The 12,270-nt window shown below is 44.5% G+C and overlaps 1 protein-coding gene across 8 annotated transcripts in view; it reads left to right on the top strand.

Annotated features, from left to right (window-relative positions):
* FAM120B (family with sequence similarity 120 member B) overlaps positions 1 to 12,270 on the top strand; it is an 84,919-nt gene that overhangs the window by 19,993 nt on the left and 52,656 nt on the right. For all 8 annotated transcript variants that reach the window (XR_009702919.1, XM_061207311.1, XM_061207306.1 and 5 more), the window contains exon 4: positions 9,361 to 9,462. Coding sequence is in view for 7 of the 8 variants with exons in the window: in XM_061207311.1 (XP_061063294.1) it covers positions 9,361 to 9,462 (102 nt within the window). In the remaining variant the exon portion in view is untranslated. The remainder of the gene's footprint in view (positions 1 to 9,360; positions 9,463 to 12,270) is intronic.

Genomic DNA, 12,270 nt, shown 5'->3' with positions numbered 1-12,270 from the left:
ATGTAATGTCTTCATGGGTTTAAGTCTTCATTTTGCTCTTTGCTCTGTTCTTTTTTCCCTTATAGTCTCCTTTTCTGACTTCTTTTGGATTAATTGAATAATTTTTAGTATTTTGTTTTATATTGGCTTATTATTGGACTTGGATTATTAGATTTACCTGTTTTTGTTTGCTTTTTTTTTTTAGCAGTTTTTCTAAGGTTTATAATATATGTCTTTAACATGTCACAATTTGACTTCAGTATCATACCACGTAATGTGTATTGTAAAAACCTTACAACAGTGTACTTGCATTCTCCCTGCTATTCTGTATATTTTAAAAACTCTTTAAATGATTACATACTCAAGGGAGTTGCAAAAAATAGCTCATAGGGTTTCATGTACCCTTCACCCAACTTCTCCAAAGATGACATCTTATATAATAAAGTACAATATCAAAGCCAGGAATTTGACATTGGTACAGTACTGTTAACTAGATTATAGACATTATTCACTTTTCAGCATTTTGTCCACCCATTCATTTGGTATGTGTATAGTTTTTTGCAGTTTTATCCCATGTCAAGGTACAGGAATGGTCCATCACCACAGGGGAACTCTCTCATGCTGCCCCTTTGTACCCTGCCCTCTGTCCCTGTCCCCTGGTGACCACTAGTCTGTCCTCCAACTCAACATTTTGGTCATTTTGAGAATGTCACATAAGTGGAAAGATAGTAGGTAACCTTTTGAGATTATGCATATGTTTTGAACCCCATAACACACGATTCTTATTTTTACTTTAAACCATGGGTTGGCAAACTTTTTTGTGAAGGACCAGATGATAATAAATATTTTAGGCTTTGAGGGCCCCACAGTCTGTAACAAGTGCTGAGCCCTGCTGAGTCAAGTGCCATGGACCTACGTCCAGAAGGGCGTGGCTGTGCCAGTGATGCTTTATCTAGTTTTCCCGTGTCACAAAATTTGAATTTTATGTCATTGGTCTGTGTCACAGAAAATTCTTCTTTTGATAATTTTCCAATCATTTAAAACAATATGAAAAGCATTATTAGCTTTCAGACTGTATAAAAGCAAGCAAGCCAGATTTGGCCTATGTGCCAAGTTTTCCAACCCTTCCTTTGAACAGTCAGTTGTCTTTTTTTTTTTTTTTTTTTAAGAATTATTTATTTTTTTGGCTGCGTTGGGTCTTTGTTGCTGCGTGCAGGACTTCTGTAGTTGTGGCCAGCTGGGGCTACTCTTCATTGCAGTGTGCGGGCTTCTTATTGCATCGCGGTGGCTTCTTTTGTTGCGGAGCACGGGCTCTAGGCCGTGCGGGCTTCAGTAGTTGTGGCATGTGGGCTCAGTAGTTGTGGCGCGCAGGCTCTAGAGGGCAGGCTCGGTAGTCGTGGCGCACGGGCTTAGTTGCTCCTCGGCATGTGGGATCTTCCCAGACCAGGGATTGAACCTGTGTCCCCTGCATTGGCAGGCAGATTCTTATCCACTGTGCCACCAGGGAAGTCCCAGTCAGTTGTCTTTTAAAGGAGTTAATAGGTGAGATGAGATCTTCTGTGTGCACCATTTCTGCTCCTCTTTATTTCAGAAATATAATTCTGCTGGATGTAGAATTTTAGGTATTTTTGTTGGGCACTTTCAGGGTGTCATTCTGTTGTCTCTGGCTTGTGTTTCTCATGAGTTGACGATGGTCCTTCTGACTGTTGTGTCCACAGGTTGCAAGTGTGTTATTCTCTGGCTGTCCTTAGGGTTTCTTCTTGATTTCTGGTTTTCAGCCACTGTTTAAGCTGAGCTTTGGAGTCGTTTCCTCTCTGTTTATTCTGCTTGCAACTCTTGAGCTCTTTGGGTCCATTTCTATTCCCTATTGACTTAGAAAACAACGTTCCATGAAACGGTGCTCAACTTTTTCAATCTCTCTCTCACCTATCACTCTGGGCCTTCAGTTACGTGCCTGGTTCACACCTCACAGCGTCCCTCAGGCACCAAGGCTCATTTTTATGCCTCTTCTCTCTGTGCTTCAATTTGGGTCACTCTTGTTGTTGTTTTCGCATTTACAGCGTCTTTCCTCTGCAGTGTCTAATCTGCTGGTAACCCATCCGGTGAAATTGTCATTTCAGATATTGTGTTTTTCAGCTTTTTAAAACAATCTTCCATTTCTTTCTTCCCTGTCTTCATGTTTTCCTTTAAATACTTAAACTTGTTCACGATAGCTGTTTTCAAGTCCTTGTCTACTAATTCCATCATCCCTGTCATTGCTGGGCCTGTGTCTGTTTATTGACTTTTCCTCCTTATAATGGGTCCACATATTTCTGCTTATTCTGATGTCCAGTAATTTTTATTGTATTCTAGAAGATTTTGGATCTGTGAAGGGTCTTGATTTCTGTCCTGTCAGGCAGTTCATTTACCTAATCCTTTCAGGGCTTGCCTTATAGGGAATTTCAGGAGGTAGAGTGGCCCTGCTCCTGAGGCTGGGCCTTCCTGGGCTGTCACCCTAGTGCCGGTGTTTGACAGCGTCTCTGCACGCTGGCCTCAGGGGGCCCCGTGTCGCGGAGCCCTGTGCAGCTCGCGGGTCGGTCAGCAGGGCTCCCCATGGTTGTCTCATCTGGCCTCACTGAGCTTTGCCCTGGACCCGCCAGGACCTCGAGCGTGCCCCTCAGCAGACTTCTGGAGCCCTCTCTGCACGGCACCGGCTCCTGGCTCTGCCTGCAGCCCCTACTGTCACGGCAGCCTCGTCCTCTCAGAGTGGCTTGTTCTGCCGGGCTGTCCCGCCCTAGGCTGCTGTCTGCACGGTGCCTCAAGATAAAAAGTGTCCACTCGAGAATGTGGTGGCTCCTAGAGTTGTTGGAGAGGGAAGAGTCGTCAGCACGACTGCCCTGTCTCAGCCAACCCCACCCTCTTCTAGTGTTCTGGGTGCTGACGGAGTTGAGTGCGAGTGTGGTTCTTGTTCCTTTTTTGTGACTGTTTTCCCCTTGGAGAGTTCTATCCTGCATGTTTATACATTTTTATCCCATCCATATGTCCGTTTTCCTTTATTGGAACTGCTAAGAGATGTTGCACTTTCTGGTCTGATGTTCTGTTTCTTCATCTTCTACTTCCTGGTTTGTTTTTCCTGCATTTGGGGAACATTTCACCACTTCATCCTCAGCTTTTTTGAGGAAGTGTCCCTCTCTCCTTCCTCTCTCCATCAGGGCCTTTCTCTTCTCCCTCCTGAAGCTCCTCCTGGACCGTTGAATTCCTGCTGGAAGCCTCAGGTTGCTGGCCTGGCTCCTGTTCTCTGTGGCTCTGTTGGTGGGAGGCCATCAAAGCTGGGTTTGTCCCCTTTATCCACAGGTGATTTCATTCCCTTGCATTGCTTTAAAAACCAAATCCATGTTGAAAAATACAAAATTTATTTTTCTGGCTCAGACCATCCTTTTTTTTTTTTTTTTTTTATTGGAGTGTAATTGCTTTACAATGTTGTGTTGGTTTCTGCTGTATAACGAAGTGAATCAGCTATATGTATACCTATATCCCTTCCCTCTTGGACCTCCCTCCCACCCCACCCCCCATCCTACCCATCTAGGTCATCACAGAGCACTGAGCTGAGCTCCCTGTGCTATACAGCAGGTTCCCACTAGCTATCTCTTTTTTTTTTTTTTTTAATTTATTTTATTTTATTTATTTATTTTTGGCTGTGTTGGGTCTTCATTGCTGTGCGAGGGCTTTCTCTAGTTGCGGCGAGTGGGGGCCACTCTTCATCGCGGTGCGCGGGCCTCTCTCCGTCGCGGCCTGTCTTGTTGTGGAGCACAGGCTCCAGACACGTAGGCTCAGCAGTTGTGGCTCACGGGCCCAGTTGCCACGCGGCATGTGGGATCTTCCCAGACCAGGGCTCGAACCCGTGTCCCCTGCATTGGCAGGCAGATTCTCAACCACTGCGCCACCAGGGAAGCCCTAGCCATCTCTTTTACACATGGTAGTGTATATATGTCAATCGTAATCTCCCAATTCGTCCCACCCTCCCCTTCCACCCCTGTGTCCACATGTCCATTCTCTACGTCTCCGTCTCTGTTCCTGCCCTGGAAATAGGTTCATCTGTGCCATTTTTCTAGATTCCACATATATGCGTTAATCTACGATATTTTTCTCTTTCTGACTTACCTCACTCTGTATGACAGACTCCAGGTCCCTCCACATGTTTACAAATGACCCATCCTTCCGATCAGTTCTCTTTATCCCTCATGCCCTTGAAAACTAACTCCCCCAGATTCCTCCCTTACGCCATCATCAAAATTGATTTCCTCTCTGAAGATGCTTTGTGCTTTTCATTCTTAAGCTTATTACAGTTTGTACTTGCACCCTGTTCACGTGGGTGTTGTCCAGTGGCCCTCGTCCCCACTAGGCTGAGAGAGCAGGGACTGTTCAGGGGGCATTTTGCCGCACTTGGCGGATTTCTCAGGTGAATTAGGTGACCGATATATGTGTGTTGAGTGTGTGTTTAAAATGTTACCTTTTCAGGAGTACTTGCGTTTAGCAAGGCATTCCTTAGAAAAGGATTACCCTAATGGTTGAATTTCAGACACGGGAGGGGAGGGAGAGCGATGGTCTCTCAAATCCCACTAGGTAAGCAGCTGTCTCTAAGCCCCGTCTGACTGGCAGGCAGGAGCCCACTCATTTGGAGTGAGGTTTAGAATCAAAGGTGCCTTTAACTCCACGGTCATCGACTCTCAGCACCAGGGCTCCTGCAGGTGTACAGCTGTGGACCCTGGAGGTCTGAACCAAAGCACAGCACCGAATTGATGGCTTCATACTTCAGAGTTCCTAATTATGGGCAAGATTTGGATAATGGATCTGTTGGATACTCCAGTTCATCTGGAATGTTGGAGGGTGCCTCTTTAGGGAGTGGTTGGTCGCTGTCACTCCTACATGTATTTTATATAGTTGAATATATGGTATTTAGACAGCTCAATGGCATCATGGCCAAAAGTAGGGAGAAACCCTGAAATCAACTCTGACCTCAGCCCATCCTTGGCTTCATACCCATTCTTACCACGGATTTTAACTCTGTCTCCGTTTTGCAGTCTCCCTAATGATAAAATTAGGTTAAATCACCGTAAAACTTGATATATTTTAGGAAATAGAAGGAACTCAGAAAGATGCAAGAAGGCAGATTCTGTTCTGCTCTCCTCCTCTTGTCTCACTGGTTTGCAGCTCTGGAGAAGAGCCCACACCTATGGCAGTCTTTAACAATTGAGGTTAACTGTCCTTTTTCCTTGTCATTCTCTCCTCGTTTTCACTTAGCAGACATTCTAGGAATCCATGGGAGTTGCAGGAGGATGATGGTCTTGTGATGGGCGGTTAGGGAGTCATGTCATCCGTGTGGCACCTTTACAAAGCGCCTGTAGGCCATCAGCTCATCCAAGTCCTAGAGGTTGACCTAAAAGGTGACTTTTTTTTTCAAATGTATACAAAAAAGAATGGAGAGTTTTTCTATTTTTTTAAGGACTAAAGCCACACATAATTATAGATTAAACCAGCAATATAAAACATATTACAGGATCATAAGGACACGTATATACTTTCTAAAGCCTGGAGGATTGTTACCAAACGTGGAAACCCCAGCATCTGAGTGGTGAGAGTTGACATTGCTTCTGCTCATTGTCTTTCCCCTCCCAGTGCTCCCAGACCCTCCAGGTTGTGTGGGAGGAGTGGGCACTGTTGAGAGTCTGTGTGTTGGCATAATCAAGAGTTTTTATGGGAGAGCGGTTGGACGTGTAGACAGTTCCACAGTTTTGCTCGCAGGGGAAAATGTCTTAGTTATACTAGAAGCTTTTATAAAGCAGTATAATGTGTCTGTCCTTTGGGAATAGCAGAAGAACAAGTTTGATTATGCTATTTTTCTGTTTTCCATATAAAATGTTATAGCGTGAATAGAGAGTAAAACTAGTAAAGAAATTTTACTTGAGTTTTTACTTTGCTCTTTTGAACTCAGAGCCTAGCAAATTGGAAGTTCAAGTGAGAAAATCAACCTTTTCTTTTAGGAATTACCAAAACCAATTTCCTCTTCTCTTTTTCTTGATGTGTAGGCATTTAAGAAGGTTATTTTAATTCAGACAAACCAAATTATTGCAAACATTCCTGCTGTTGTTTCAAAGTGCATACCAGATTAAAACCTCTGAAATTATGTGGTACCCCAGAGAATGTGCTGAACTATAGGATTTTCAAGCAAAATGCATTTATTTTTATTTTAAGAAGATTTCAGGTAACACTTTGCATCCGGCTGTGGCTTTTAGAAGGAGTGGGCTGTAACTGTGTCTGTGGTAGGCATAGTCTGAACTAACAGTGAAAATGCTTCCAAATGAATGTTTAGGTCTGGACAGAGACCTTATCCAGACTACAGACTTACTCTGCCATGTTGATAGCATTTTCTAGCTGCTCTGCACTGCCTTTTTACCCTCTTCTGGCAGAAGGAGGAAACGAAGGCGTATTGAGGGTTCTCTGTCACCGGGCAGCTCACCAGGTGAGGGCAGGACGCAGAAGAACCTGCAGACACCTGCCCTCCACTTCAGAGAAGATGCTTGTTTTTATCCCTCTTTTCCTGTGTCCTTCCCCACAATTTATAAAATGTTGTTTAGGGAATGAGAATTCAGATCAGCAGTTCTGATTGAACTTTTATGCTCTGGCTAGTTAACTTTATTTGAAAATTAAGAGTTTCCTATTCAAGGCTCTGTAAGTAGATAGCTGTAAGTACTGCATTTTAAGCAACATAGTTTGTTGTTCTGAGACCTAGTCAGTTAAACTCATCAGATGTCAGTTAATCATTTTATTGTAAAAGCAAAAGCTTCCCTTCTTTTGTTAATTAAGAAATACTTTGTAAATATTCACTTAACCCTCAATGGTCTAAATTATGGAGAAAAGACGGAATTTGGTGTCAGTGCTGGTCAAAATAATGAGGAAAGAGGGGATTGGGCGTCAGTGGTGGTCTAAATTTTGAGGGAAGAGAGATCTTGGTGTTGGTGCTGGCCTTGGGCCTGTTTTCTCTGCCGGGCCTGATGCAGAGGTGGGTTCACGGCTCCTACTGGACTCGTCTCGATGGGCAGCTGTTTGCTCCTGGATTGCAGCTGAACGACTGATACTGTGTGGCATTTCTCTTGGAATATTTGTCCAAAAGATGACTTCCCTGGGTCTTAACAAGAAAGGAAATAACAGAAGGTCTATCAGGTGTTTTTATTTTATTTTATTTCTTTAATTTTTATTCATTTATTTCTTTATTTTTGGCTGCATTGGGTCTTTGTTGCTGCGCGTGGGCTTTCTCTAGTTGTGGCCAGCGGGGGGCTGCTCTTCATTACGGTGCGCGGGCTTCTCATTGTGGTGGCTTCTCTTGTTGCGGAGCACGGGCTCTAGGCGCGCGGGTTTCAGTAGTTGTGGCTCGTGGGCTCCAGAGCGCAGGCTCAGTAGTTGTGGTGCACGGGCTTAGTTGCTCTGCCGCATGTGGGATCTTCCTGGGCCAGGGCTCGAACCCGTGTCCCCTGCATTGGCAGGCGGATTCTTAACCACTGCGCCACCAGGGAAGCCCCTATCAGGTGTTTTTAAATAAAGGATACCAGTGCCCATCGTGAAACCAATCTTTACTTTCTTTGTGTGTTATTTAGAATTAAAACTTTGAGATGTCAACTCTGAACCTCTGTGCTGTGAACAGTTTTAGATGAAAGATGGTCATTTCCACGCAGTGTGAAGTGTGGCTTTGTGAATGTTTTAGTGATTCCCAGGGAGTCAGTTGGCAGGCTAGGTTCATTAATGGCAGCGGTTGAGTGTGAGTTACTAAACCTACTAAGGTTTGTCTCTTGGCATGAGTAGAACAGTATTCACTCAGTTGGCTGTTTTTTAATGTAGTGAAAACCTAGGCCAAGAGGGTTATATAGAAAGTGGATTGTTTTGTTTTTAACAACATTAAGAATACTTCTCAAATTTTCTTTCTTTTTAAAAATTTTTTGGTATGTGTGAAATTTAGACTAAGATGAATTTGCTCATTAAACTTAACAGTTAATGAATATTTGCTCTGGGCCTTGTTTTATATGAAGAAGACACAGTTCTTGCTCTGGGGAGCTCACAGTTAGGGTGGGCAGCGCGGGAAATATGCAGGCACATGCGGGACTCTGGCCAGAGAACTGGGGGAGGGAGGCATGGGGTGCTGGGGGGTGCAGGGGGTGGCGCCGGCCCGCAGTAGAGGGACTGACGCCTAAGCTGAGAGTGAGGGAAAGGGGGAGTTCACCACGTGCCTGTCAAGGGAAGTGGGCCTCTGGGGGGTGGGGGGCAGAGAAGAGAGTGCGGACCAAATGCAGAGGTAAGAAAAGACAAGGTGAGTGTGGGGACCTGGGGGGCTGCAGCTGAGTGGAGCACGGCACATGAGCCGGAGCCATGGTTCTCCGGGGTCCAGACCAGCAGCGTCAGCCGCCCAGGAACCGGTCACCAACCCCCGAGCAACTCAGGGGCCCTGGGCGATTGCTGGGCTCCGGGGTCCACACTTTCTTCTGGTCCCTGGGCAGCTATTGGGGGATCTTAATTAGAAAGAGCGATCAACCTGGTCAGATTTTCATTTTTAAAAAAGCAAAACCCCCAAAGCCCCCATTGACATGAAGAATGGCTTGAAAGGGGGTGAGGCTGAAGAGGTGCCTGCTCTCACCGGGGCGGTGCTGGCGTTGGGGGGGGCCAGGAGTTCCCCTTGTGGCCCAGGCCGGGGCTGCTGTGGTGAGGGCCCTGGGGGCGGACGGGGTCTGGAGGCCGCAGGGGAGCCAGGCTCTGATGGCTTCGAGAGGCTGAGAGGGAACGCTGAGTAGGACAGGCTTCCGCCACCTCCGCTCTGCTGAGGACGGTAGAAGAATGGAAGCCAGCTGAACTTCTGTAGCAATTAATAATCCAGCAACAGACAGAAAGGCCTTTAATTCTAGATTATTTCTATCAGCTTTCTGAATTGTCTGACATAACAATAGTCTTGATAGTTGCGTAAAGTAGTGAACTTAAGAACAGAAAGGACTGTCCTGTTCCTCCAGTTCTCTGTAAATGTCTTCTGGAATGGTGGGAGGGTGGGAAGGAAGGAAGGCAGAATGCTGCAGGAGTCGTCTCCGTGGCTACCTCTCTGCCCCCGATAATCACTTACCCAGGTGATCCTGCCATCCCCCCTCCCAAGGTTATCGTTCTTGTCGGAATGAACGGACGGCCGTCAGATCAGAGGGGAGGGGACCCACTGCTGGAAGCCCAAGGCCTCTCAGTGACCTTGGATGTGAGAACTCACTGTGCTCAGCAGCGTGGAGTTGGTCCTGGCCGACGTGGGTCTGGTGCAGTGTTAGCCTGGTGATGAATTGGCACTCACGCATGTCCACTGATGCAGCTGTCTTTACTCAGGTGGTGCCGGCACCTGCCCCACTGTCAAGGAGTGGTTTGTGTACTCTGGGAACCCGCTGAGGCAGCCGGACCTCGTCAGGCCTCTGCAGATGAACATTCCAGGTATAGACAGCCCTGATTGAAATAAATCACTGATTTGTTCACCATGTGATGCAAGTCCAATACTGATCTCTGTGGAAACATACTTTTCCAGAACTGTACACGTACTAATTTTCATTTCTACCATGGGTTCCAGAGCAGTGTATCTAATAAAGTTCTAAAACAACTGAGGAAAGGGCATTATACCGGTTTCCCCGGGGCCCGTCTGCCAAATCGTCCTGTCTCGCTCCCCTCCGCTGCTCAGGGTCCGTGCCAGGGGGAGAAAGAAAGGTCGTCGTGGGCCGGGCCCCAGGGCCTGACGCCTGGCCACCACTCAGTGAAACCCACCCAACTAACAAGGCTGGGCTCTTGCTACTCTGCTTGAGTCAGTTCTCGTCTTGTTCCCACCACTGAAGGTGGGCTTGAGGAACTGGGGAGGGGAGGCGAAGAAAAGGTATTTTAACTGGAAAAAAAGTTTTTTCAAGGGAGGTGTCTTAAAACACGTAATGGGAGGGGAGGAAAAAACAAAGTTCTCCTAAAAATTAGTTGAAGTAGATCCTTCCTTCCTGTGAGTTCTTAATATCTGAAAAAGGTGAAGCATGTTTGTAGGAGATAGTGTTTTACATACAGACAGCTGAAGAAAAGGGGGTTTAGGGTTTATTTTAGTGGCCCTTGTTATTGTTTCAGAGAACAAATACTTTTCTAAAACTTTTATATTCCGTTTTTGTATGTATTAAATTCTCTCAAGTCACTATTGTTTTCCATCACTCAAGCCTATAATTTACCAAATAAGGATCTGAGCACTGCAAAACATTTTTCTTATAGGTGGAATTGTGTAGGGAGAGAAGTTGAAGGAATATTTCCTTACTCTCTCAGTTGGTGAGTGATATACTCAAACCTAAATAGGTGCTGATCACAAAAACAAATTAAGATGAATTGACATTTGGTTTTACAGCAAGAAGTATTTTGAAAGGAGAGCCAAAATCGTTTCCCAGAAGTGTTCTGTTATATGTGTAATTTTCATTTTATAGGATCTTTCCAAAAATAATGTGGAAAGTGATTACGATAGTTCTTTTCCTCGTTTGAATTATGGAGAATATTTGGTTATTCATGATTATGAGTTAATTTTAGAGACCACTCCATATAAGGTTTTAGTAAGCTCTAGAAGTCATTCATTTATCAGAGAGGCTGCTTCTGGGTCTTGTAAACCACAGGTTTGTGCGTGTGGCACACCCAGACTGCAGTTGGGACTCTGCTTCCAGGAGGAGCCGGGGACGGCACGTCTGCCATCACTAGGAAACTGGAAATGGGATCTTGAACTTTTGTTGCAGGTGGTTTAGATGAATGGCTCTGTTCATGCTTATGTTAACAATGATACAAGATGACAAGATTTTTATATATAAATAACTTTCTATATATGCATGAGGAAAAATGGCAAGTGGTTTTAGACTAAATTGGAAAATGGACTATCCAATTCCTGTCTCAGGTATTTTCCACCACCCTGACAATGTGGGATTAAAAACAGTGGACTCCTGCTGCTTGAGCCTCACCTTGGCAGGCCCCTTGTGCACAGGTGCAAGGTGTCCTTGCTGCCTGATTAAAGCCGTCCTTTCCAGCAAGGCCAGCGGCACTGCTAGAGCTGTTGCTTTGGGAGACCATGTCTGATCCTTCTTGTCCTCCTGAGATGGTTCAGTTAGGCTGATGTCATGAATGTTAGCATTTTCAGTGAGTCTCCCAATGTCGTGGCCAATGTAGAAAAAAAGACTTTTTCCTCTAACAGCACACATGATTTAACACTTGCTTTCTTAAATGGTGGAAATAAAAAATAAATCAGATGTTTTTTAACAAAGTGGAAAGGAGACAGAAGGGGAGCAGAAAAATTATAAAGATTACCTAAAAATTAGGTAAGAATTAAAAAGGGAAAGAATTATAAATGATCAGCCAGGGAGCAGAAAAATAAATTTCATTACTGGTATATTTTATTCAGGGAGCTCATTTACATGCATATATTCCATCCGCATCCCCATCTTTATGTGTGTGTACATATACACACATCCAGATGTACTAGCTATATTATGTTTATAATTGTATAGATATTACATTCCACTTACCTTACAATATGTCATGAAAGATGGTGTTCCTGGTAACACAAGAAGGGTGTACCTTGAAATTTAGCTTCCTTTCCCCAGACGACCCTTACAGGATCCTTGCGTCCATGTGTGTTTGTTCATTCTGAACACACCTCACTTACGGATGTTCTGCATTTTGTGGTGTGAGTCTTGGACCGCATAACAGGCAAGCGTTTGAAATAGCTTTCTATCTCTAGAACTGGAGATTCGTCTTTAGACAAAGTGTAGATGATTTTTTTTTTCTTCACAGAGCCATTTTTTAGTCATAATAAGCATATCCTTATTTTACAAACCTAGGAAAGCTGATGGCACATATCTAATTGGTAATTTGTCTGTCTGTTGGGGTGGCCAAAAGTTCGTTCTTTTTTTCCATAAGGTGGCTCTAGTAGCACTTAGTTGTCTTTAACTTCATTCAAAACAATTTTGTTAGATTGTATGTGACAGCTGTCATTACAACGCGCACTTAATAAAAGACTTAACCAAAATTGGTGAATTTTTGTGTAGCCATTTTAACACTGAAGATGGAAGAAAAAAAGCAACATTTTTGGCATATTTTGCTTTATTATTTCAAGAAAGGTAAAAATGTAACCAAAATGCAAAAAAAGATTTGTGTAGTGTATGGAAAAGGTGCTGTGACTGATCGAATGTGTCAAAAGTGGTCTGCGAAGTTTCATGCTGGAGATTTCTCACTGGATGATGCTCC

The sequence above is a fragment of the Eubalaena glacialis genome, chromosome 12 (assembly GCF_028564815.1).
Source record: "Eubalaena glacialis isolate mEubGla1 chromosome 12, mEubGla1.1.hap2.+ XY, whole genome shotgun sequence".
NCBI lineage: Eukaryota > Metazoa > Chordata > Mammalia > Artiodactyla > Balaenidae > Eubalaena > Eubalaena glacialis.
This window is presented reverse-complemented; position numbering and strand designations above follow the sequence as displayed.